Genomic DNA, 27,418 nt, shown 5'->3' with positions numbered 1-27,418 from the left:
TCACTGAGGTTGTTGAAAATGGTTTGTGCGTCTGTCAATAGTTTTGTCCTATTGTCCTTTTGGAAAGGTTACCTGACCATAGCATGGTTTCAAACCACCTCCGCTACCTGGTTATAGCGGGACAACAGCCGTGGGCCTGGCTAGAGGACCCCACATGCAGTGAAATGTGTCCTGCCTGAACACAGTGTCTCCATAATGTCTGACCGTCTGAAGGACTGGAGAGAGAGAGAGAGAGAGAGAGAGAGAGAGAGAGAGAGAGAGAGAGAGAGAGAGAGAGAGAGAGAGAGAGAGAGAGAGAGAGAGAGAGAGAGAGAGAGAGAGAGAGAGAGAGAGAGAGAGAGAGAGAGAGAGAGAGAGAGAGAGAGAGAGAGAGAGAGAGAGAGAGAGAGAGAGAGAGAGAGAGAGAGAGAGAGAGAGAGAGAGAGAGAGAGAGAGAGAGAGAGAGAGAGAGAGAGAGAGAGAGAGAGAGAGAGAGAGAGAGAGAGAGAGAGAGAGAGAGAGAGAGAGAGAGAGAGAGAGAGAGAGAGAGAGAGAGAGAGAGAGAGAGAGAGAGAGAGAGAGAGAGAGAGAGAGAGAGAGAGAGAGGGAGGGAGGGAGGGAGGGAGGGAGGGAGGGAGGGAGGGAGGGAGGGAGGGAGGGAGGGAGGGAGGGAGGGAGGGAGGGAGGGAGGGAGGGAGGGAGGGAGGGAGGGAGGGAGGGAGGGAGGGAGGGAGGGAGGGAGGGAGAGAGAGAAAGAGAGACCTCTGTGACTCTAATTCTCTCAGCTTGAAACAGATGTTCAGACATAGAAGAGCCAAACTTGGGAAAGTAGGTGCTACATGATAAGGTTATGACTGGAGAGGTGTGTGTGTGTGTGTGTGTTGGCGGTGACTTCCTGGGATGGGGGGGTGTTACACTTATTTCTGATGTCAAAAATGTTATTTGCTGGGGACCTATTTTGTCGGTGGCTTAGCACAGCTGTTGTAAGGTCAGCGATTCCAGGTCTGTTTACACCAGTGTGTGTGTGTGCTGTGGTTCAACGCCAGGCAAGGGCTTCCCAAACGTTCTGTGACGGCCCTCCCCCTCCCCCCTCCCTTTTAGATGACATCCGTGAGCCAAATGTAACAAAGTCTGAGAGAAAGAGCGGAGAAAAGGGAAGAGGAGGGGTGATATATGTGCAGCATTGTCAGTCACACCAGTAGCAGCTTTAAAACACTGTGATTTCCTGCTTCCTGGCTTATTTACAGCAGAAAGGCTGGGGCAGGAAGTTGTCTTGTTTTGATGTTATTAGAAAATATAAACGTCCAGTTGATTGAGAGCAATGTTTGTCAGTGAAACATTCTTCACAGTAGCGATGCTCACGTCAGTTTTATGGTGAATACAGCAAGCTTGATGGGATGAGGGCTTTCTGAGCAAAACCGACAGATATACTGTATGACTGTGGTTCTAAACTATAAAGTGGTGGCTCACCCACGCACACGCCTACACGCAGTCGTAAATACAGCAAAAGTTCCTGGTTCAGTCATGACAGTTTTCTTACTTTTCAAAAGTGATTAATTGCTCTCACCTTTCTCTCTTTTTTTCTCACCGCTTCTCTCTCTCTCTCTCTCTCTCTCTCTCTCTCTCTCTCGTTCTCTATCTCTCTCTCTCTCCATCTCTCTCTCTATCTCTCTCGTTCGCTATCTCTCTCTCTCTCTCTCTCTCTCTCTCTCCTGAACTATCTTCTCCCTCCCTCCAGGTGGGTAACTACGAGATGGGCATCCTGCAGATGAGGTACCCGGTGTGGCCGCGGTACGGCACGTACCTGGAGCCGGTGTCCGACAACCGGCACCTGACGGTGGCCACGCTGGAGGAGAGGCCCTTTGTCATCGTGGAGCAGGTGGACCCGCTCACCGGGACCTGCGTGTCCAACACTGTGCCCTGCCGACGCCAGTCCAACAAGACGGAGACGTGAGTTCTGTTACAGCGCCGGAGGAACGCTCCGCCCACATGAAACACATGCTGTTAGACATGTTACATGCTTAAGAGGCCTGGGGTGATTGAGGGGGACAGTTAACAGGAGAGGTGCCAGAAGGTGCCGGAAGGTGCTGGTAGTTTGTCCTCGGTCGTGTGAGGAAGCAGTCTCCATCTCACACACCTGGCTGGGAGTCCACTCAACAAGCTCAATCAGCAGAGAGTACTCTCACTGCAGTCACACACATCCAGATTCAGACCCAGTAAAGGCTGTGTGTGTGAGGTATCAACTAGATTGAGTGATTAGTCAAGATCATCCATCCTGGACACCGCAGAGAGGAAAAGGGAGAGATGAAGGTTGAGGTGTAGGAGAGAGTGAAGGAGAGGAGGGGGAGAGAGAGAATGAGAGGAGGGGGAGAGAGTGAAGGAGAAGAGGGGGAGAGAGTGAAGGAGAGGAGGGGGAGAGAGATAATGTTTGTGTGTGTGGTGGGGTGGGGTAGCAAGTGTGAACAGCACTAATGAGATGAGATGCACTGGCCCTCGGTTAGAATCCCTCGGTGATTATCTGAGCGAGCTGAGGGCTTTTTATAGCACCAAAACCTTCCATGGAGGTAAAAGAATGGTGTGGCGTCTTAATGTGATCCCAAGATGGTGTCACCGAGGGGATGGTCACCGTGGGGACGGTCACCGAGGGGACGGTCACCGAGGGGACGGTCACCGAGGGGACGGTCACCGTTCAGGATGTGGGTTCAAGTCCCACAGGGGTCATGATAGGGGCCATTAACACACAAGATGTAGTGGAATTCACCTTTGCTCTATGCAGTGTGATATGACGCTGGTTGTCAGGTTAATTGATGGTTCTAAACGTACACACTATAGGAAGTTCACATGGATGCATATGCTTGGATGATACATTTAATCATTTAGCAGATGCACTTATCCAGAGCGACATACAGTAAGTACAGGGACATTCCCCCGAGGCAAGTAGGGTGAAGTGCCTTTCCCAAGGACACAACGTCATTTTGCATGGCCGGAATCTAACCGGCAACCATCTGCTCAGCCATCTGACCCCCTACAATGATGGTGAGGATGGTGATGAGGAGGAGGAGGATGAAGATGTCTGGAGTCTGAGGTCTAAAGAATGATGTGTTGTGACACTTGCCAGCTAGCCGTCATCCCAGGAGAGCAGAGTGCAGGGTGTGGTGAGTGAACCATACACACTCATGTTACTGCCCACGAGACAAGCAGAGTGCAGGGTGGCCTGGAGTTCACATCTACTACATCCCTCCAATCGATATATCACTCAAACCCTCCATCCCTCCATCCCTCCATCCCTCCCTACTACAACTCCATCTCTGTCTCCATCTTTTCATTCCTACCTTTAGCTCTTACAGTCCCTCCATCCCTCCCTCTACCTCCGTCTCAACCTGTTGAGATGATGACAGGTGGGTCTCTGGTTGCTCAGGTGTAAGCATCTACCACCAAGAGGACAACGTTGTCGCCCCAGAATCTCAGATCCAAACCACCTCCACATGCTGTGTCTCCTTTAAAGTGTGTGTGTGTGTGTGTGTCATTGTCATGTCCTCCACCTGCAGCCCCCGCCAGCTCCTCACATGAGGGGTGGCGCTCGGAGATGATGTCATCCTCCTGCGCTTTGTCTAACCACAGTAGGATGGTAACAGTCAGGTCTGATTAAAACTGTGTGTGTGTGCGTGTGTGTGTGCGGCAGGAGGGATGGCTGTGTGTCTGTTGGTGTGTGTGTGTGTGTGTGTGTAGCAGGAGAGAGACAGCCCCTTGAGCAGTCCAGGCCGGTCAGGACAATACACACATCTGTAGTCCAATTAACTCTGCTGCCAAGGTGAAGCGTTCAAGGGCTTCCTGTGAGCAGAGCGGTGCGGGGAGCGGAGCGAGGAGCGGAGCGAGGAGCGGAGCGAGGAGCGGAGCGAGGAGCAGAGAGAGGAGCAGAGAGAGGAGCAGAGTAGGGAGCAGAGCGGGGAGCAGAGCGAGGAGCAGAGCAGGGAGCAGAGCGAGGAGCAGAGCAGGGAGCAGAGCGAGGAGCAGAGCAGGGAGCAGAGCGAGGAGCAGAGCGAGGAGCAGAGTAGGGAGCAGAGCGAGGAGCAGAGCGAGGAGCAGAGCGAGGAGCAGAGCGAGGAGCAGAGCGGGGAGCAGAGCGAGGAGCAGAGCAGGGAGCAGAGCGAGGAGCAGAGCAGGGAGCAGAGCGAGGAGCAGAGCGAGGAGCAGAGCAGGGAGCAGAGCGAGGAGCAGAGCGAGGAGCAGAGCGAGGAGCAGAGCGAGGAGCAGAGCAGGGAGCAGAGCGAGGAGCAGAGCGAGGAGCAGAGCGAGGAGCAGAGCGGGGAGCAGAGCGAGGAGCAGAGCGGGGAGCAGAGCGGGGAGCACCTCCTCTGGATCGTGGTGGAGATGACAGAGCAGGCAACACAGATACATGACTGTGTGACGCCTCAGCGCCTCTGTTAGGGACTGGGGATACCTGCACACCCGAAATAGAGAAACACACACACACACACCTTCACCCACACAGACACAGACACTTCTCTCTGTTTAATTTTCATCTTTTCAGGACATGCACTATTAGCACATGCACGCACATGCACAATCAGCAAATGCAGACATTTACACACATACACAACACAAACATATTCCCTTGTTCTATTCCAATTGGCATCCTAGTTAACCTCCCAGCAGTTCTCCCCCAGCACACACACACACACACACTCACACAGGCATCTGGCGTGAGAGGAGAGGCTGGGAGCGCAGTGTGTACTCTGCCTCCCTGACGGTCTAGCGTACACACACTCCTCCACTACCCCCCACTCTGGTGCTGCTTTTAACACACACACGCACACAGGCAGAAACACACACATTCAGTCGTCCAAACTTCTCTGCTCTGTTTTCTCTGCCTGGTGCCTCTTATCTCTCTGGTCGTGAGTTTACTGTGCGTGTGTGTGTGTGTGTGCACAGCCCATTAGACTGGAGGTCTGGGGGAGGTTAGGGGTGATGTGTCATTAGTGCTCTCTGCATTCTGACACGGCCCACTACCTTCCTACACGCAGAAACACACACAAACACACACAGGCCATTAGACAAAGATGGTTTCCTCCTCCTGCCAGCTGCAAGGCCACAGTTTCCCACTGGGACCCCTGTAGCTGCTTCTCTTCCTGCATGGACTCTCCCTCCTCAGATCTTCAGTCCTGGGCAGATGGGGATCGAGGGCCTGCAGTCAGGGTCCTCTGATGAGGTTGTCTTGACGACCGAGCAGAATAGCCATGCCCAAATGTCCCTGTCAAACTGTGAGGACATCCTTTTGGTCAAACGGTCGATGCTGGGTGAGGATGTTGGCTGGTTCTCCCTAAATGCTGGACCCTATAAATGATAGAGGATCTTACAAATTAACTGGAGTATGTAAATAAAGCAGGGACACAGCTTGGTGAAAAAGAAGTCTGGCATCATGACATCACTTCCCTGCAGTACAGAGTGACGCAGCATTCCGACCCCCCACCGCCCCCCCCCCCCCCCCCCCCGGCGTGAAATGGGGCGATATTTTGTCTGTCACGTTGTTGGTAATCCTGACTGATAACGAAGAGGAATCAATTTCTCTGCTGCATTGTGGGTACGTCAGCACGGTTGGAGATCATATGCACGGCGTGTTCTGTCCTAGTTCCTGATCTGTCCTTTTCATTCCTGTTCTGCCCTGCTACTTCCTGTTCTGCCCTGCTATTTTCTGACCTGTCCTCCTACTTCCTGTACTGCCCTGCTACTTCCTGTCCTCCTGCTGGCTAAGAGAAAGTTCCAGGTGTTCTCTACCGCACATGCTCCCTCCTACCCTCCCTGACTCCACAAAAAGAGCAGCAGAGAGCTCTTCCTGGCAGGAACACAGGGTCACAGTCAGTAGGTGGAACAGGGCATCTTGAGTACTGATGATGTAGCAAGGATAAGGGCAGAGGTTTGCAGTGTTTGTGGAGGGGAACCGCAGGGCAGGGCGGAGGGTCAAGAGAGGAGGGGAGGGATGAAGAGGAGGAAGACAAGGAGGAAAAGAGAAAAAGGAGAGAAGTGAATAGAGAAGGGGATCAATGAGAAGACAGAAGCACAGAGGGTGAGGATACAGCAGACAGGGAGGTTTTCCACAGTTTCTAGGCTGCTGTGTTAACCCAGAGGACTCTGCCATTAGCTGGGAGAATAATCCTGCATTGTGACTATCTCCTCCTGCCTTTGTTTGTTTGTCATTAATTTGTGTCGGATTTGTTTTGGTCCGGCCCGTCTGTGCTTCCATCTGTCGAGTCAATGACATAACGCTCCGGCCCACGGAGGAGAGAGAGAGAGAGAGAGAGAGGGAGGGAGGGAGGGAGGGAGGGAGGGAGGGAGGGAGGGAGGGAGGGAGGGAGGGAGGGAGGGAGGGAGGGAGAGAGAGAGAGAGAGAGAGAGAGAGAGAGAGAGAGAGAGAGAGAGAGAGAGAGAGAGAGGGAGGGAGGGAGGGAGGGAGGGAGGGAGGGAGGGAGGGAGGGAGGGAGGGAGGGGGAGGGAGGGGGAGGGAGGGAGGGAGGGAGGGAGGGAGGGAGGGAGGGAGGGAGGGAGGGAGGGAGGGAGAGGGAGAGGGAGAGGGAGAGGGAGAGGGAGAGGGAGAGAGGGGGAGGGGGGGAGGGGGATCCGCCTAGTCATTTCCGTTCTCCCTGCTCTGCTCTGACGTCACAAAGCCTTTTTGTGTCATTTCCCATTTCTCTCTCTTTTTCCTCTCTCTCTTTAAGCATTTCCATCTTTACTTCTCTCTCTCTCCCCCTCTCTCCTCCTCCCTCTCTCTTTTGCTCTCTCTCTCCCCTTCCTCTCTCTCTCCCCCTTCCCCCTCTCTCTCTTGCTCTCTCTCTCCCTTTACTCTCTCTCTCCCCCTTCCCCCTTTCTCCCCATCCATCCCTCCCTCCATCTCTCTCTCTCTCTCTCTCTTACCCTATCTCTCTTTTCCTGCCTTCATATATCACTGTCTCCATCTCTTTCTCATGCTCTCTCTCTCTTTCTCTCTTTCAAATTCCTTCTGTTAAGATTGGATCCCAGCATCCCTGTTCTTCTCTGCATCATTAAGCTCTATTGGTCATCTATCACTCATGTGACTGCACGCAGTGTGTTGACCAGAGCAGTGACATGTATATCTAATTCAATAACTGCTCAAGCCAGGTGTGGGAGACATCCAGTCTCTCCATTGATAACGGTGATGATGGTGATGATGATGATGATGATGAAGATGATAATGAGGCATAAATGCTTTGCTTTGTGTCTCACAGGTCTGGTCATTCAGGACCGCCAGATCAATAACACTCTGTAATGATCAGTAAACCAATGTTGGTGTGTGTGTGTGTGCGTGTGTGTGCGTGTGTGTGTGTGTTAGTGTGTGAGTTGGCGGATGGGGGACGGTGTCTGGAATGTTTATATTGTCACTGACCTCAAATTTAAATCATTTTAGACTATGCAATTTTGGCCCTGGCTATCTGTCAAACACCATACATCCACACAGTGGAGGGATTTGGGTTGACCTTTCAATTCCCCCGAGAGGGAATACTGGAGGTAATGTGATATTGAAGCGTTGTTTAGTTGATATTAACATTCATTTCCATGTCCCCGTCTGTCTCCCAATATCAGGTCACAGTGATCGGCAGCCACTAAGCCTGTTATTTCAGTTATAATATTCGTTTTTTGGATTGGTTCATCCTGTATGCTCACTGTCCTGTGTCTGGTCTGTCTGTCCTTCCAGGTACAGCAGTCTGGGCTCTGAAAGGTAGACAGGGTGAACGTGTAGCTAAAACACTGTGTAGTAGTGGGACTCCACCGGTTGGTCAATATGAGGGTGAATATCTGTCTGCAGTATCACGGTAATGTAAACAGTAGTTGGAGGTGGTTGTAGTAGTCGAACTCAGAAGTTGTTTAAGGTTGATGGGAAGGTGTATATCTACATCATGTGGATATTCATCTTGACTTGTCTTCTAGCTCGGTGATGGTTAGATGGTGTTACCTTGTTTAATCGTTCATTTGTACTTACGTTTTCCTCTCTCCTGGATTGTTGTCTTGTTGATATTAAGGTGGATTTCCACCTCAAACAGATCTCTCCCATCTGAAGTCTCTTCCCTTTGTCTCCTCAGTAGAAGTCAAACGCAGTATCTAAGTTAGCTATTGCTAATGTAAGGAAGCCTAAACTCTCCTCCCTTCTGGTGTCCCCAGGAGTGTTGGTGACACACAGGCTACTTTACTTTTGTTCTCATGCAGGACCAAAACTATTTTCTCTCCTCCCTCCCTCCTTTCCCTTTTCTTCTCTCTCCTGTCTCCCCTCTTTCTCCCCTCCCTCCTCTCAGTATCGTGGGTCACACAGAACCCTACACCAAGCTCTGCTGCAAGGGCTTCTGCATTGACATCCTGAAGAAGTTGTCTCGCACCATCAAGTTCTCCTACGACCTCTACCTGGTCACCAACGGCAAGCATGGCAAGCTGGTGAGGGGCATCTGGAACGGCATGATAGGGGAGGTGAGACCACGTCCGTAGGGCTTCAGCATGTGGTGGGGGTCCAACCCGGGTCACCCCCCTCCCGTTAGACCAAGAGTCTCAGCAGAGACTTGAAGGGTTTCCCTGTGGCTTGACGGGGGTGGGGTAGTCTCACTAATGATGAGACTGTGGTGTGGGCACCGAACCCTGGATCAGTAGACGGTGTTTCTGAACCACCTATGCTACACTTGCTTATTCAGCTCCATGCTGATAAACAGCAGCTGCGAGGACTCCGGTGAGAGATTCCAAGGCTGCGAAGCGAGGTCACTGTAGTTCATAAACCGTCTTTCAGTGTCAACACAGACAATCTCCAACTTAGCGGACAGCCCTGCTATTTGGAATACCAATTTAAAGTATGAATTAATGACCCTAAACAAAAGGAATAGTTCTACCGTAATAAACCGAGAGGACCATGACTAGGGTGCCAAGAGGAGAGAAAGAGAACAGGTAAAAAGGAGATAAAGGAAAGAAAGAGGGGCGAAAAAAAGCTGAATGCCCTTGTAAATAATCACCACCATCAGATGAATGGATTAGTGTCCGGCTCAGTGCTTTGCACGGCTGAGGATCCTGTGGTTAGCATCGTCAGCTCCTGCTAGCTTGACGTGCTAGCTCAGCACTGGGGAGCCCATTGTGCTCAATGGACCATCTGCTGTCGTGGTAGCTATGCTAACAGCTAGCGGCTGAAGCAATGGAAGGTGGCTGGACGATATGTCCACCAGGAACAGAAAGGGATAGAAGAGAGAGTTTATAAGTTTGTTTAGAGACAGAATGAGAGCGGTAGAGAGAGAATGGCTGTCAAGGTAGAATGTAAGAGAGAGACAGAAAAAGAGTATTAAAATCACTACACATATGTAAATACGTTAATATACATCCCATATTTTTTTTCCGCTGAATATTTCCTTCCTGTTTGGATTGCTGCATAATGAATATGTACAGAAATAAAAGCATACAGTACACACATACACACACACACACACACATACATGTTAGATGTATCGGTTTCCAGTATAATGGTGTACAGTAAGAGTGTATCACCTGACAGGGATTAAAGACAAACGCTTCGTGTGGGTCTGTGATCTCTGTTGATCTACTGGATCCCCCCGGGGGTTGGTAATCCACTACAACAGCATTCATCCCTTCAGGGGTCAACCGGGTTAGCAGCCGCAGCAGTTGGTCACACACTCACGCGTGCGCGGACACACACACACATTGCAACCTTCCGCCCAGGGTGTGCACTTGTAGGTGACCTAGAGATAGGTATAGTATCTATGTGGTAGAGCCTTAAAGGGGTCGCAGGTTCCAATGGCCCCCTGTGTGTCAAGTTGGATTAAAGCCTTTGCAAAATGAACACATAACATTCCCTAGATATGTGGATTTATATCTGTCATTTATCACATTCAGTGACAGTGTGAACATCCTTCTTTTCTTTTCATATTGTTGGCTGATGAAATCCCTCCCAAAGGTCAAAGGTCATCTCTCAGGGTCAGAGCAGTGGCAGAGATGTCACCAGACTTCTCTCTGCTCTGCATCTCTGAGATCTGTCTCCTTGTCTTCGTCTCCTTTCTCCTCATTCTCATCTTTTGTCTAATCTTGAACCTTTCTTTTCCTCCTTTTTCTCTTTCACCTCCTCCTTTTCTTCCTTCACCTCCTCTTCTTCCTCCTTCTCTTCCTTTACGTCCTCCTCTTCCTCCTCCTCCTCCTCTTCTTCCTCCTCTTCCTTCACGTCCTCCTCTTCCTCCTCCTCTTTGTCCTCCTATTCATTCACCTCCTCCTCTTCCTCCTCTTCTTCCTCCTCCTCCTCTTCCTTCACCTCCTCCTCTTTATTCACCGCCTCCCCTTCCTCCTCCGCCTCCTCTTCCTCCTCCTCTTCCTTCACCTCCTCCTCCTCTTCCTTCACTTCCTCCTCCAGGTGTTCTACAAGCGAGCGGACATGGCCATTGGCTCGTTGACCATTAACGAGGAGCGCTCGGAGATCATCGACTTCTCCGTGCCCTTCGTGGAGACGGGGATCAGCGTGATGGTTGCCCGGAGCAACGGGACGGTCTCTCCCTCCGCCTTCCTCGGTAAGAGAGTCAAATCAAACTTTATTTGTATAGACCTTTTATTTACAAGCAATGCCACAAAAGGGCTTTACAGAATCGCACAGACCAGCCACCTGTGGTAAATGTTGAACAATAGAACGACATATAAATGTATAGACCACCCCAACCTGTTGTTTTTACCTCTATTGGGGGGGGTCCGAGTCTTAATCAGGGGGGGTCAAACCCCCCTAAGCCCCTCCGTGGATATAACCACTTTGGTTATATCCCCCAAAACACAAATGCTAACCCCTTTGGTCATTTCATCCAAAACACACATGCCAACCCCTTTGGTCATTTCAACCAAAACACACATACTATCCCCTTTGGTCATTTACACCAAAACACATATGCTAACCCCTTTGGTCATTTCATCCAAAACACGCATACTAATCCCTTTGATTATTTCCCCCAAAACACACATGCTAACCCCTTTGGTCATTTCACCCAAAAAACACATACTAACCCCTTTGGTCATTTTATCCAAAACACACATACTAACCCCTTTGGTCATTTTATCCAAAACACACATGCTAACCCCTTTGGTCATTTCACCCAAAAAACACATACTAACCCCTTTGGTCATTTTATCCAAAAGACACATACTAACCTCTTTGGTAATTTACCCCCCAAAACACAAATACTAACACCTTTGGTCCTTTCCCCCAAAACACACATGCTAACCCTTTGGTCATTTTATCGAAAACACACATGCTAAGTCTTTGGTCATTTTATCCAAAACACACATGCTAACCCCTTTGGTCATTTCATCCAAAACACACTTGCTAACCCCTTTGGTCATTTCATTCAAAACACACATACTAACCCCTTTGGTCATTTTATCCAAAACACACATGCTAACCCCTTTGGTCATTTTATCCAAAACACACATGCTAACCCCTTTGGTAATTTACACCAAAACACACATGCTAATCCCTTTGATTATTTCCCCCAAAACACACATACTAACCACTTTGGTCATTTTATCCAAAACACCCATGCTAACCCCTTTGGTCATTTCATCCAAAACACACATACTAACCACTTTGGTCATTTTATCCAAAACACCCATGCTAACCCCTTTGGTCATTTCATTCAAAGCACACATACTAACCCCTTTGGTCATTTTATCAAAAACACACATGCTAACCCCTTTGGTCATTCCACCCAAAAAACACATACTAACCCCTTTGGTCATTTCATCCAAAACACACATGCTAACCCCTTTGGTAATTTACACCAAAACACACATGCTAATCCCTTTGATTATTTCCCCCAAAACACACATACTAACCACTTTGGTCATTTTATCCAAAACACCCATGCTAACCCCTTTGGTCATTTCATCCAAAACACACATACTAACCACTTTGGTCATTTTATCCAAAACACCCATGCTAACCCCTTTGGTAATTTCATTCAAAACACACATACTAACCCCTTTGGTCATTTTATCAAAAACACACATGCTAACCCCTTTGGTCATTCCACCCAAAAAACACATACTAACCCCTTTGGTCATTTCATCCAAAACACACATGCTAACCCCTTTGGTCATTTACACCAAAACACATATGCTAACCCCTTTGGTCATTTCATCCAAAACACACATGCTAACCCCTTTGGTCATTTCATCCAAAACACATATGCTAACCTCTTTGGTTATTTTATGCAAAACACACATACTAACCCCTTTGGTCATTTCATCCAAAACACACATGCTAACCCCTTTGGTCATTTACACCAAAACACACATGCTAACCCCTTTGGTCATTTACACCAAAACACATATGCTAACCCCTTTGGTCATTTCATCCAAAACACACATGCTAACCCCTTTGGTCATTTACACCAAAACACATATGCTAACCCCTTTGGTCATTTACACCAAAACACATATGCTAACCCCTTTGGTCATTTCTTTCAAAACACACATACTAACCCCTTTGGTCATTTTATCCAAAACACACATGCTAACCCCTTTGGTCATTTCACCCAAAAAACACATACTAACCCCTTTGGTCATTTCCCCCAAAACACATATGCTAACCCCTTTGGTCATTTAATCCAAAACACACATGCTAACCCCTTTGGTCATTTAATCCAAAACACACATACTAACCAGAGTGCAAATTATACAAGATAATCGGGGGGGTCAAATTCTTCTTTAGGGCAAATTCTTCTTTAGGGCGTCCAAGTCTTAATTAGGAGGGGTCAACCCCCCCCCAAGCCCACCCCTGCCTGTTGTCAGATAGGGCTGCCGTAATAATGTAGCTGTCAAAGTTTGATGTATAGTTTGCAAAAAATGTTTTTTTGCAGTCCTGTAAATATTTATCTTCTCTCTTCTCTCATCTCTCCTCTCCTACCTCGTCTCCTCTCTCCCTTTGTCTCCTCTCCCCTCGTCTCCTCTCCCCTCGTCTACTCTCTCCTCTCCTCAGAGCCGTACAGTCCTGCCGTGTGGGTGATGATGTTCGTCATGTGTTTGACCGTGGTAGCCATCACTGTGTTTGTGTTTGAGTACTGCAGCCCAGTAGGCTACAACCGTAGTCTGGTCAGCGCCAAGGGTCAGTACCCACTCTGCACCTTTTCATTTCTCCATCCATCCATCTTTTTCTCACCCATCTAATTGCCCATAATTCCATCCATCCGAACACCACACTTTACCCCTACATGCCCTCTTAATGACTCGCCCCCCTGACCCTCCCCTCTTCCCATCCCTCTCTCCCCCCCAGACCCAGGTGGCCCCACCTTCACCATCGGCAAGTCCGTATGGCTGCTGTGGGGCATCGTGTTCAACAACTCAGTGCCCATCGAGAACCCCAAGGGAACCACCAGTAAGATCATGGTGCTGGTCTGGGCCTTCTTCGCTGTCATCTTCCTGGCCTCTTACACCGCCAACCTGGCTGCCTTCATGATCCAGGAACAGTACATAGACACAGTGTCTGGTCTCTCCGACAAGAAGGTGAGAGGGAGGGAGGGAGGGAGGGAGGGAGGGAGGGAGGGAGGGAGGGAGGGAGGGAGGGAGGGAGGGAGGGAGGGAGGGAGGGAGGGAGGGAGGGAGGGAGGGAGGGAGGGAGGGAGGGAGGGAGGGAGGGAGGGAGGGAGGGAGGGAGGGAGGGAGGGAGGGAGGGAGGGTGTCAGTGCTAGATTGTCACGTTTCTGATTAAGTAGCTGATTCTGTGTATATTTAGGAAAATAACTGAATGAACAAAATTAATCTGAACTTATGTGTGGTCTGTTCAGATACAGTAAGGTTCTAAGCATGATCTGCGAAAAAAGTATTCAACTGTTTGCTTGTGATGTCCCACACATTACCCATAGATGGGGTCTGACTCAGGAACCTGCAGTACTGTTTGACATTGGGCTTAGTCAAAATAGAGAGATTCTGATGAGCAAACACTGAGAGCATTTCTGTCCTCTCCAATAACCCAAAAGCACAGCCGCAAAGTCACTCACACACACAGAGACCAAAACACACACACACACACACACACGCACAGCTAACGGAACACACCCACACAGCTGCATTAAACACAAATTGAATTAGATCCCTTGACGTCTTGAATTGAAGATGTCTGTGAAGCGCCTTCAGAAGACGGCCACACCAGTGGATTTGTCAAGCAGCCTGTGATTCTTCTTCGTCCACTCTGAGAGAAGCTCTGTGAACTGAGTGTTGACGAGGAAACCCATGGCAACGTGAGGGACGCTTCCATGTGTCTTTGCTCGGAGGGATTAGAGAGGAGACGCTGTGCCCTCCTCCTCGCCGGCGCTGCTCTCGCCCCTTCCCCGTTCCGCACGCATGACACACACACACACTCACACACACACACACTCATCCATCAGCTCCACTTTGTAATGAGGAGAAAGGGAGCGTGCAGGGGGGAGAAAAGAAGGAGAGAGAGAAGTAGAAACAGAGAGAGATGAAAAGTGAATGTTTGAGTGGGGGGAGGGGCAGCCGTGGGGGGAGGGGGGGTGAGAATGGGGGAGACAGACAGAGCGGCTGTGACGTGTTTGATAATTAGTCCACAGATTATAAACGGAGTCTAATAATTGTGTAGGCTCACCGAATGTAAAACAGAGGACAGGGAGATGAGGAGAGAGAGAGGAAGATAGGAAGAGGAGAACAGAAGGACTGCCTATCTGTCTAAGCTGGACACTGAGAGTGTGAGAACTGAAGGTGAAGTGTGTCAACTCTGAGAGAGCGCCCTTCTCTGGGCGTGCCTGGGACAGGGTGAGGGATGGAGTCAGAAGGAGAATACCCAAACAGGCTGTGAAGACAGCGCCCTCTCCCATCTCAGGGTCATCAGGGACTGATTGTAAAGATTTGTTTCCGCTTTTATCCAGAATCAGAATCGTTTATTCACCAAGTCATTGTATACAAACAAAGAAGTTACTTTTGATGGGGCGTACAGGAGGGGGATTTTAACCTGCTACCTCTTGATCTGCAGTCAAACACTCTAACCACTGAGCCGTGGTCCACCCCCATGGTGTCTCTCCTGTCCTGAAGGGGGCGGAGCTTCTTGCCTGGGTTCCATGGATACCATGGTCAGAAACTTCAAGGACAGCTCTGTGAAGCTCAGCTGTCTGGGTTTGAGTCGTCTTCTACACGTTCACAACCTCTGCCTCGTACCCCCGGAACACACACAGACCAATCAAACGCCCAAGGTTGAAGTCTGTCACGTTACCGCAGTACCACAGAGAGGCTATAAAGGACAAAAAGTACAATTTGTTTCTCTGTAGTGGACACGGTAGTGTGGGTGATTAAACCCTGTGTGGAGCGTGATAGGAAAAAAGGCTCTTGTAGAATCAAGGAGAAATGAGAAGTTCATTTTAACGACAGACAAGGGGAACATTAAGTCATTTTCCAATTCTCTAGAAACCAGGGCCCGACTGCTGAGCTAATTTTCATTTATTGTGCCCTCTAATCATAGAATTAGATGTGGAAATGAACAAAGAGAGCGAGAGAGAGAAATGGTGGAAAGGGGGATGAGGAGGAGGAGGAGAGCTAACCTTAACTGACCAGCTAATTGACTGAGCACGGCTGGAGGACATGAGCTGAAATTGCAGAGAGGGTTGTTCTGGTGTGTCGAGGTGATCCATCCATGTCAGTGACTACAGTGCAGACAAGTACAGATAGGTACACACTATTCTAAGGACTGCAGTAAGAGAGAGAGAGAGAGGTACAGAGAGAGATAAGGAAACAGGAAGAGACCAAACAGGGAGAGGAGATGATTAGCTCATCAGTCAGTCTACAGTAAGCTGTCGCATTCTGTATCTTGACCTGGTGCATCTTCAGTCTAGACTCCAGCCCACAGCACCTGGGCTGAGCGAATGCCGCCCCACCAGTCTTCTTCGTGCTGTGCTATTCTTCTCCTAACCCCCATGCCTCTTTCCCCCCGCTCCCTTACAGTTCCAGAAGCCCCAAGAGCAGTACCCCCCCTTCCGTTTTGGGACGGTCCCTAACGGGAGCACGGAGAGGAATATCAGGAGCAACTACCCAGAGATGCACTCCCACATGGTCAAATACAACCAGAAGGGAGTGGAGGATGCCCTCCAAAGCCTCAAGACCGGGTAGGGATCTAGTCTGGTCGGGATCTAGTCTGGTTGGGATCTAGTCTGGTTGGGATCTAGTCTGGTCAGGACCTAGTCTGGTTGGGATCTAGTCTGGTCGGGATCTAGTCTGGTTGGGATCTAGTCTGGTCAGGACCTAGTCTGGTTGGGATCTAGTCTGGTCGGGATCTAGTCTGGTTGGGATCTAGTCTGGTCAGGACCTAGTCTGGTTGGGATCTAGTCTGGTTGGGATCTAGTCTGGTCGGGATCTAGCCTGGTCAGGATCTAGTCTGGTAGGGATCTTGTCTGGTCAGGATCTAGTCTGGTAGGGATCTTGTCTGGTCAGGATCTAGTCTGGTTGGGATCTAGTCTGGTAGGGGTCTAGTCTGGTATGGGTATAGTACTATTTAATACTGGTACTGTCCTTTTAATCTGCCTAGCGACAGACAGACTAGAATATCATCAACCAAACATCTGTGAAAAACACACGGCACACAGTGAACATTTGTAACGCAATGACTGTTGTAATTAGCCTCTCCGAGCAGAACGAAATCTTCATTTCCGTCATCAATCAATGGTAAAAACGTTTAGAAATTTGTAATGAGATATCTTTTTTAATTGATTACTTTGTAATATCATTATCAGATTATAATGAGGTAGCTAATGAAGTAGATTGTGTTGTATATTATTTTTCCAGTGGATAATCCTTTATTCTCTCCTAATTCCCATGATGCGAAGAAAGGTAGGGAAAGAAGGTGAACAAGTGGAGACTGGTAGACAGGTAGGATTAAAGTCAATAGGTCAGGAAGGAAGGAAGGAAGGAAGGAAGGAAGGAAGGAAGGAAGGAAGGAAGGAAGGAAGGAAGGAAGGCAGGAAGGGAAAAGAAAGAAAGGAAGTAAAGTATTTTCAGGTTCATGAACTCTTCTCTTTCTCCTCCCAACCCCACAGGAAGTTGGACGCGTTCATCTACGACGCGGCTGTGTTGAACTACATGGCTGGGAAAGATGAGGGCTGCAAGCTGGTGACCATCGGGAGCGGAAAGGTGTTTGCCACCACGGGCTACGGCATCGCCCTGCAGAAGGAGTCACGGTGGAAACGGCCCATAGACCTGGCTCTGCTGCAGTTCCTCGCCGACGGTAACCAACGTCACCCTTGTTGTAGCCAGACGAGGACACCCAGCTGTGTTCTCCAGGTTATGGACCTACACAGGTGGATAATCAAAGAGAGAGAATGAGCGAGAGAGCTAGACAGAAAGAGAGCGAAAGAACGAGAGAGAGAGAGAGAGGCTTTGTAGCTGTGTATCGTGGGAGATTTTTCTTTTTTTCGTTTCACTGAAGTGTGATAGTCATATGGCAGTTTCCCATTGCTTTACGCAGTCCGTTGCATTTTTGTTGAACACTGCAAGGTGTTTTGAGGGCAGACAAGCCAGTGCTCCATAGTCCGGTCTGTTTCTCAGGGGGTGGGGCCAGTCTTGAAGCCCCATCTGACCAGAGCATCTTTGGATCGTCTGTTCTCGTTCTGAGGCATTTTTACGTGGAGATAAAACAATAATAGATAGAGAGACAGAGGGTGGAAGAGAGCAATAAGAAATAATGATATTGCACTGAGGATGCGAGGTGATAACATTGCTTCATAGCTGCAGAGTTTGGACGCAAAGCCAGATATAAGTATGTCTGAATCGCTGAGTCAGGGTGTGTGGAGCAGGAGGGAGGAGGGTGTGAAATTGGCTGGCACCCTCAAATAGAGAGGATTCGAGCGAGGGACCACAAAAGCTGTTCTCAGCTGTTTCATACATATGGAGTCATTAACAGCTTGGTAAACAACAGTGCAGATGAAGTTAACCTCAGAGAGAAGGGCTTTCGTTCATGGAAAGAGTAAAGCAATTGATTAATTTAAATTGGTTCTTTAAGATAATTATAGACAATTATCGACTTACTTTTAATGAACACCTGTGAACACGTTCTCTCTTGCCCTCGCTTTCTTTTTTTCAACCCAAACCCACTCTGTCTCTCTATCCTTCTTGCCCCCCCCTCTCTCTCTCTCTATCCCCCCCTCTCTCTCTCCTCCACCCCTCTCTCTCTCTCCCCCACCCCTCTCTCTCCCCCCCCACCCCTCTCTCTCTCTCCCCCACCCCTCTCTCTCTCTCCCCCACCCCTCTCTCTCCCCCCCATCCCTCTCTCTCTCTCCCCCACCCCTCTCTTTCTCGTCCCCACCCCTCTCTCTCTCTCCCCCACCCCTCTCTCTCTCCCCCCACCCCTCTCTCTCTCTCCCCCTCCCCTCTCTCTTTCTCCCCCACCCCTCTCTCTCTCTCCCCCCCACCCCTCTCTCTCCCCCCCCACCCCTCTCTCTCTCTCCCCCGCCCCTCTCTCTCTCGCCCCCACCCCTCTCTCTCTCGCCCCCACCCCTCTCTCTCTCTCCCCCACCCCTCTCTCTCTCTCTCTCCCACCCCTCTCTATTTCTCCCCCACCCCTCTCTCTCTCTCCCCCACCCCTCTCTCTCTCTCTCCCCCACCCCTCTCTATATCTCCCCCACCCCTCTCTCTCTCTCTCCCCCACCCCTCCACCCCTCCACCCTTCCACCCCTGACAGGTGACACCCAGAAGCTGCAGACAGTGTGGCTGACAGGTATCTGTCGTAACGAGAAGAAGGAGGTGATGAGCAGCAAGCTGGACATCGACAACATGGCAGGAGTGTTCTACATGCTGCTGGTGGCCATGGGCCTCAGCCTGCTGGTGTTCTCATGGGAACACCTGCTCTACTGGAAGCTCCGACATTCCGTACGCAAGTCAGAACGCCTGGACTTTCTGCTCGCCATCAGCAGGGTAGGTTCAGGAACCTTCCGGTTGGGGAAGTTGTCCTAATATGGGCAGACAGGAAGGTGTGAGTATAAATGTGTAGGGGTAAAGAAAGAGGAGATGTCAGGGGGAACTTATGGATCTGGACTGTCTCCCAGGTCTAAATGGAAGGTGTTCCTTTAAGAGCGGGTGGAGGAAAGGCAGACTCACAGCACCAGTTCATGGTCATCTCAACTACCTCTTGGTTGGCTTTAGGGTGGCAGGAGAATGTAGCAGAGGTGGTTTGGTGAACACATAACATGTGGAGGTAGAGGGCATGTGTCCCAATGCACATTTTCTACCGTTAGACCAAAGCAAACTCTTGAAGATGGTAAGGAGGCGCTAGGGAGGAAAGAGGGGTGATGTGTAGCAGAGGTAGTTTGGAGATAGGGAAATAGCCAGTGAACCAGTGATTAGCCAGTTGGCTGCTTCCATGTTAAGGTTGTGTCACAGAAAATACTTAAATTTAATGAAACATTACATCAATCTTTTAATCCACATTTTTAAGGTGGGATTTGAATGTTGCAATCAGATTCGAAGGTTGAAATCCGATTTGAATTAAAGCTTCTGGCAAGCAATATTCCCTTGTCCTATGGTAACCATGGAGAGGGAAGCCATGGTGATGGAGGTTCTTCACAAAATATGTATTTTTCTGTGTCTAGCCAGGTACAATTTAATAGTCTACTGGCTTAAGTCTCATGCGACGCTGGCCACGGTTTCAACAAATGTGTCTTTTTAAGGATTAGGGTGTATCTCCCCAATAAAACTCACAGTGATTGGTTCCTCCAAGGTGAATGTGTGAAATTAGCCTCTACTTATAATGAAATAAAGTCAAGTCGTAAAGTCGTCTCTCTCCCTGTGATTTAGACTCAAAATAAAAGGCGGGAGATATAACCACCAGTGCAGTGCTAAGTCTGATCCTTGTACAACCAGGGTATTTCAAGGACGGTAAAAATAAAAGCGACGGTAAAATAAAATGAGTATAAAGCAATAAAAGATACTTTATGGAGACTCCCTGGCAGTATTGTTATGGTTCTGATCCTACTGAAATTGAATTTAAATAGCCCCATTAACAAACCTTCAACTGAGGGTGTTGACAGTGGCGAGGGGAGATTAAGCGTTGGAGACGCTGTGCCAATTTGAAAGTAAAATGGAGGCGGCGAAATAAGAATGTTGAGAAGTAATATAGCAAGTGCATGCTCAGCTGTTGCTGCTCTGCTCATTTATGAACACAAATTGTTTTGAGCATCGACCTGCACAGACACAAACTCCACACAGGTACACACACACACACACACACACTCCACACAGGTACACACACACACACACACACTCCACACAGGTACACACACACACACACACACTCCACACAGGTACACACACACACACAGGTACACACACACACACTCCACACAGGTACACACACACACTCCACACAGGTACACACACACACACACTCCACACAGGTACACACACACACACACACAGATACACACACACACAGGCACACACACACACACACACTCCACACAGGTACACACACATTGGCACACACACAGAAGCGTGGAGTTACCCAGACACATACCCTGTTGCATGAACGCAGACACATTTACACAGATACAGACACACACACACACAGACACAAACATATGCCAGCTTTCCAAAAACACAAAATTGTGTTTTTGTGTTTTGTTTCTGCACAAATTGCAGAGCAGCCATTTTCGTGAACGTGGTTATCTAATTTGGCTGACAGGTCTCTATGTAATTGCCTTCAGCTCGTTGGTCAGGCGAGGGTAATAGCAATTAGATTTGCTCAAAGTGAATAACATAACAGAAGTAATATCCATTTCCCTCTTCATGTTCAGTGAAGAGAAGCACTTGAACACATTATCCCAGACTCTGGTGGAATGTCTTTTCTAAACTTACAAGCTTTGATTTCTGGTTTCAAACTGCCACTGTCACAGCACTCTGAAACACGTTCTTAACTCCTGGCTGGGTGTCGTCACCTGGGCACTGTCCCTCCTGCCAGTCCAGGGCTGGAGTATTTAGACGACCTCAGGAGAAGACAGGGGGATCTTATTAGGAAGGTGCTACTCTTCACCGTGATTTACAAATGGATGCTCTGTACCTGTACAATAACCCTCTCTTTATCTCTCTTTCTGTCTATCCCTTTTTCCCTTTCCCTATCCCTCTCTTTGCCTCCTCCCTCTGCCTGCCTCCCTCCCTCCCTCTGCCTCACTCCCCACCCTCCCTCCCTCCCTCTCCCTCCCTCGTCCTCCCTCCCTCTGCCTCTCTCCCTCTGCCTCCCTGCCTCTCTCCCTCTGCCTCCCTGCCTCCACAGGGCATCTACAGCTGCTTCAACGGCGTGGAGGACACAGACCGCAACGGGAGCCTCCAGAATCCGGACGTGACAGCCAACTACACCCAGGCCAACATGCTGAAGATGCTGCAGACCGCCAAGGACATTGTGTCGTCCGCCCGCGTGGAGAACTCCCTCGACAACGCCACCAAGACCATCGAGAGCTGGGGCCGCGGCGGGCGGCCAGGGGGGTGCGCCCAGGGGGACATGGTCCGGGTCGGGCTCCCCCCGAGGGGGGCCACCGGCGACGGGCACGGAGGGCGTCTACCCTACATCTCCAGCATCACCGACAACCACTCCTCGTACGGCCAGAGAGCCCTCACGCCCACCTTCCCGGTCCACTACGCCGACACGTCCACACAGTCGCTGCTGGACAAGCCCCGCGTGGTCCCTCGCCCCACCCCTCTGCGCTACACCCTCCCAGCTCGCGGCAGCCAGCACATATTCGAACGCACCCTGCCCATCTCCAGCCTCAGCAGCCCCCACATCGCCATGATGGACCCGCCGCCCCCCCAGGGCGTCCCCCCTCCCTCCGTGCACCCCCACCATGGAGGGCGTCTGTACGTGGACAACCAGCCGCGCCACCCGCCGCCCTCCCCATTCGTGGCGTACCGGGAGTTCCAGGTGCCCGACATCTACGTGGAACACAAGGGGCCCCTGGGGCGCAAGTTCAGCTACCCGCCCGACTGCGTGGGTCGAAAGAAGCGCTCCCACAGCTACATCTTCAACGCCACGCTGGACCCTCGGGGGCGTAACGACTATGACGAGCCGACCGCATGCCTGGCGGAGCTGCGAGCCAATCACCTGCTGGGGAACCACTCCCCCGGGAGGGGGGGCGCCACCGGAGGACTGCCTTGCCCCGGCGGGCACTACCCTGGCGGGGCTTCCACCTGCAACTCCTGCATGAAGTCGTACCTGGAGCCAGAGCTGGAGGACGCCCCCTTGCTGGGGAAGGACAAGGTCAACCGGCGCGCCTCCTTCCTCAAGGCCACATGGGGCAGCGAGCGCATCCGTCAGGTGGACGAGAAGCCCTCCACCTCGTCCTCCTCCGCCCCTCGCATAGACATGCCCGACCTGTTCCCCCGGGTGGTGGTGTCCAACCCCAAGCCCGTCAAGCTGTACGGCAGCACGGGGAACAACCTGTGCTACCCCCTGGCTGCGGAGCCGGCCTACCTGGACCCGGCCCACATGAACTCCTACCCCTACAAGCAGCAGAAGCTCAAGTACTCCCAGTCCACGCGCCTGCCGTCCTACCGGGAGGCCATCCTCCAGAACGCGGCGGCGCTACGCCGCTCCTCCTCCACCGTGGTACACAGACACTACTCCACCTACCTGAACTCCTACTCCGACATGCCCGTCTACGTGGGGCCCCTGCCTCAGGGTGCCAGGGGCCCCCACTTCTACGACCCCTCCAAGGACATGTGCCACCTGTTCCCCTGCGGCAGCCACTGCCCCGACAGCGCCGCCCTGGTGCCCAGGATGGGCGACCGCCAGCTGGTGTACCAGAACGACCTGTTTGGGGGGTACGAGCCGGCCGTGCGGCCCAGGGAAGAGGCCCCTCTGCCGGGCTCGGGGAGCAGGGACAGGAGGCAGGTGCTGGTGGCCCGCAGGGTCACTAGCCCCTATGTGCCAAAACCCTGGGGCAGGGTGTCCAGTCTGGAGTCTGAGGTGTGAGAGCTGATGCCCCCCCCCCCTCCCCCACTCCCCTAGCCCAAACTGGACCCCCCTCCAGGGGTGTTGGACAACCCCCCCTGCCCCCCACGTTCCTCCCCCAGGCCCCACTCCCTCATCCATCTCTTTCTCAGAGAGCGAGTGAGAGAGGAATCGGGGAGGGTGGTAGGGGGGACGGAGGGGATGGGGGAAGGGGGGTTGGACTAGAGGATGCACTCAGCATCCAGCGAAGCGAAAGCAGCTTAAGGACCAATGGTGGACTTTGAGTTTTCAACTCAGTGCAATAATATTTTTGGTTGTTGGGAGGAGGAAGGCGGGAGGAGGAGAGGAGTGGGGTAGTGAAGGATTGGAGGAGTGGAGTGGCAGATTGGAGGAGAGGAGTGGAGGAGAGGAGTGGAGGAGAGGAGGAAAGGAGGAGAGGACACTAACAAGCCAATATACAGCTGGGACTTTAAGTAAACTTTAAGTGATAAGAATAAAGAAATGACCATGTTGAATAGTATTTAATACCTTCAAATTTAACCTGTTGATTGTTATTTAAAGGATTGATTTTTAAACGCTTGTCTTGCTATAAGAGAGAGACAGAGAAAGATATTTGAGAAATAATATATGTAGCCTCTCATATCCAATGACAGTTTAGACTTATTATATATTATATATTTTTTTTCTTTTTTTTTCTTTTAAATCATTTCGGTATCTTACCATTTCAATTTAGAGATATTAATATTATTACTGATAAATACCGTGTGACGAAAACCACACGTTTGTCTTCTTGGGCTCAACATCCACGCTCTTAACTAAGAGTTCTAGAATGGTTCTCAAGTCTTTCATCTGGGAGAACCAGTAATGAGAACTCTCTGAATAAAAGAACCTTTTAGAACCCCTTTTGGTTCCTTGAAGAACTGTTATTTGGTTTTTAGTAGTTCGCGCCTTTGTTTGATTGAAATAATTAAAAAGAAAAAAAGGTTTTGATATCCTGGAACCAAAAACTGGGGTTCTGAAAACAGGTTCTTCAGTGGATTCTCCCACATGGAGAACCAGAGAACTGTTCTAAGAGTCCCGGAGCCAAGGTGAACCATCTGCCTGTTTGCTCCCATGGTAACTAATGATGTCTGACTTGTTTATTGAGGAAAATGAAAAAGAGATCATCTGTATTTCCATTGTTACCTATACTCTTTAATAAAGGAGGAGACGGAAAGTCTGCTTTGTCCTCCCATCTTCTTCTGTTACGCTAGCGAGGCAAACACACACTGAGAGGAGGAAGGAGAGGAGGAAGGAGAGGAGGAGGGGGGTGAAATGACAGAGAGAGGGATAACAGTAAGTGGTTGGCTCAGAGAGGACACACACTGAGGAGGAAGAGGAGGAAGGAGAGGAGGAGGGGGGTGAAAGAAGAGAGAGACGGATGAAAATGATCGGTGGCATGAATGAAAGAAAGAGAGAAAATGGAAGCTGAGAGTTGATGTTCTGACAGCCTGGTGTGGGTAGCCCAGTTCAACTGTTTGATCTTTGAACTAAATAAAATGGGATGGCAACACTTCTGTGAGACCTCGACACGCTTGTCTGAACGCATCAGTGATGTACGAGGTCAGGTCTCCAGACCCTGGGTGCTTATGTAGGTCAGTCTTGTTCAGGCGTCCAGAAAGGTCATTGGACGCGAGTCGTTCCAGAACATTCTGGTGGTCTACTCCAGCTGTCCAGGATTGGCACACAGCTACACGCACACACACACACACACACACACACACACAAATATTCACAAAGCAGAGGCAAACTCAGGTTGGCAACACACTGTGAATTACAACAACACTGATAAATAAACCGTGAGTTGTGAACCCACAACCACCTGTTTAACAACCTGTTCCTGTCAGTTGAAGAGGCACCAGGTGTGTGGGACTAGAACCCAGAGATAAAATGCCAAGCTGAGACGTTCGCTGAAGAGAGGTGTTTGTGTGTTCCCCTTCCTCCAGCCGACAGCAGAATTGATGTGGCGGGTGGCTGATTGGACTGGCTGATAAATGATCCATGCAGATAAAACAGCTCAAAGCCAGGACAGCTGTCTCTGCCAGGAGATCTGAGCCATACATTATACTGGGCTGGGCTGGGGCTGGGCTGGGCTGGGGCTGGGGCTGGGGATGGGGATGGGGATGGGGCTGGGCTGGGGCTGTGGTAGGGCTGGGCTGGGCTGGGGCTGGGCTGGGGCTGGGCTGGGCTGGGCTGGGCTGGGGCTGGGGCTGGGCTGGGGCTGGGGCTGGGCTGGGCTGGGGCTGGGGCTGGGCTAGGCTGGGGTTGTGGTAGGGCTGGGCTGGGGCTGGGGCTGGGCTGGGGCTGGGCTAGGCTAGGGTTGTGGTAGGGCTGGGCTGGGCTGGGGCTGGGGCTGGGCTAGGCTGGGCTGGGCTGGGGCTGGGCTAGGCTGGGGTTGTGGTAGGGCTGGGCTGGGCTGGGTATGGTTTGGCTATAGCCTGGTCCGGGCAGGAGTTTTGTCTGGGGCAGGAGCTGGGGCTGGTGTTAGGACTGGAGGCTGGGGGCTGGGGGCTGGGGCTGGTGTTAGGACTGGGTGTGGGGGCTGGAGCTGGTGTTAGGACTGGGTGTGGGGGCTGGGGGCTGGGGCTGGTGTTAGGACTGGGTGTGGGGGCTGGGGGCTGGGGCTGGTGTTAGGACTGGGTGTGGGGGCTGGGGGCTGGGGCTGGTGTTAGGACTGGGTGTGGGGGCTGGGGGCTGGGGCTGGTGTTAGGACTGGGTGTGGGGGCTGGGGCTGGTGTTAGGACTGGAGGCTGGGTGTTGTGTCTGAGCTGTATCATCGTTCCTTCTGTAGTGAGGTCAGCAAGACCACACAGAGCCAACATCTTTTCACACCTGAAAAGTGATTCAATCACATCAGACAAACCTAATCAGCCCTTTTGACACCCTCAGTATGCTGATTACCCACCAAACACCGATGCAAAGTAACCATAGAGTTTGGGGGGGGACCTCCAATCTACCTAATCAGCCCTCCTGCTCGCTTGCAAGCATCAAAGGGCCTGCTTGAGACAACGTCTCTGCAACCATTTGTGCTCTCCGTTTTGCCGGCGATTTGAACAAAGAACATACCGCACATTTACGACAAGAGTAGAAGGTGAAGAATTATGACAGGGATATTTGTGTCATGTTTGTAACTTTGTTTTAATGTTGTGTACACTGAAAGCTTGATTCTAGTAACTACTCGTTCTTCCTGAAAGATAACCATGTCATTCTTGGTATCTACACAAAGCTATCATAATAAAACAATCATTCAACTATATTTTGTAACTGTACCAAGATGTCCTGAACAATATTTGAACAATCTTATGAACCATCCAGAGACCAGATCACACCTTTGGTAGATGTGAAAGAAGGAGGGGGGAGTTGAGAACCCAGCTTCCCCCAATCAACAACTGACCCCAGACAGGTCCTCCCTCGAACTCTGAACTGTATAAAACTCTAAGATGACCATCAATCTCTGACCAACCATGGCATGAACGCCATCAGGATTGGCGTTCCAAAGGACGTCGCCCAGCTTCTCCTGAGATTCAACGTTATAGTGAACGCATCACTATCTGGATGTTTCAACAGAAGAACCAAAAATGCAATTATCATTGCAACTTGACTGAGATCCCGCAGACTCAGTCACATGACCATGCAGTGCAGCCGTGCTTTGACATCAGATTCTTCAAATGGACCTTTGGCTCGAACCGGCCTCAATCTTATTGATTCAACTCTTGGTCAAACGTAACTTGTTCATACAATGTGTTTACCTTACTTGAATAAATTCATTATTACAATATTTTGACGTGCGTGTTCACTAATGATACGATTGGCTCTACACTTAGAACGAATTAATTCCTAAAGATAAGACTGATTATTACATATTCAACATAGGATCCCTTAATGTCCTGAAACCAATATTAGGGAGGTGCCCTGAGACTTTATGATAAATAAAGTATTTCTATCCTAACACGAGCAAACGCCTCTACACTGGGGATAGACCAGACCAGGGCCGGTCCAAGGCATAAGCAAACTAAGTGGCTGCTGAGGGCCCCTGTGGCTACCAGAGAGCCCCCAGGAGAAAAGGAAATTACAGTTTAATGTTTTATGTAAAAGTATATATACTCTTTCTTTTTTTTCGGCAACAATAAGCGACTCCGAGGGGCCCCAAAATCCATTTAGCTTAAGGCCCCATAAAAGGCTTAGGCCGGTCCTGGACCAGACAAATGAGAGGCGTTTAAAAGTCACAGCAGACACATCAGCCTCTGTAGTTTCTGGCATCTTGCTGAGCAAATGAAAATGATTAAATGATGATGTATTTTCTGCCATTAAAAGGGAGTTCTGTGTCTTTAGGGGGATTTGAGCGCTGTGAGGAGGGTGACTCATCGTAATTCTTCAGCCCTCTCTCCCACACCTCGACCTTTACCAGGAAGGGCGCGAAACAGCCGAACATCAAAG

General features: G+C 50.4%; 1 protein-coding gene across 1 annotated transcript in view; it reads left to right on the top strand.

Moving 5' to 3' along the window:
• The window catches only part of grin2ca (glutamate receptor, ionotropic, N-methyl D-aspartate 2Ca), a 44,023-nt gene extending 21,060 nt beyond the window's left edge, over positions 1-22,963 (top strand). The window contains exons 7-15 of the mRNA XM_084677858.1: positions 1,718-1,929; positions 8,283-8,451; positions 10,379-10,532; positions 12,986-13,111; positions 13,280-13,509; positions 15,958-16,118; positions 17,046-17,233; positions 18,686-18,918; positions 21,272-22,963. Coding sequence (XP_084533984.1) covers positions 1,718-1,929; positions 8,283-8,451; positions 10,379-10,532; positions 12,986-13,111; positions 13,280-13,509; positions 15,958-16,118; positions 17,046-17,233; positions 18,686-18,918; positions 21,272-22,963 — 3,165 coding nt within the window. The remainder of the gene's footprint in view (positions 1-1,717; positions 1,930-8,282; positions 8,452-10,378; positions 10,533-12,985; positions 13,112-13,279; positions 13,510-15,957; positions 16,119-17,045; positions 17,234-18,685; positions 18,919-21,271) is intronic.
• The last annotated feature ends 4,455 nt before the right edge of the window (positions 22,964-27,418 follow it).

Source organism: Hypomesus nipponensis, chromosome 17 (assembly GCF_054491055.1).
Source record: "Hypomesus nipponensis isolate SF chromosome 17, ASM5449105v1, whole genome shotgun sequence".
NCBI lineage: Eukaryota > Metazoa > Chordata > Actinopteri > Osmeriformes > Osmeridae > Hypomesus > Hypomesus nipponensis.
This window is presented reverse-complemented; position numbering and strand designations above follow the sequence as displayed.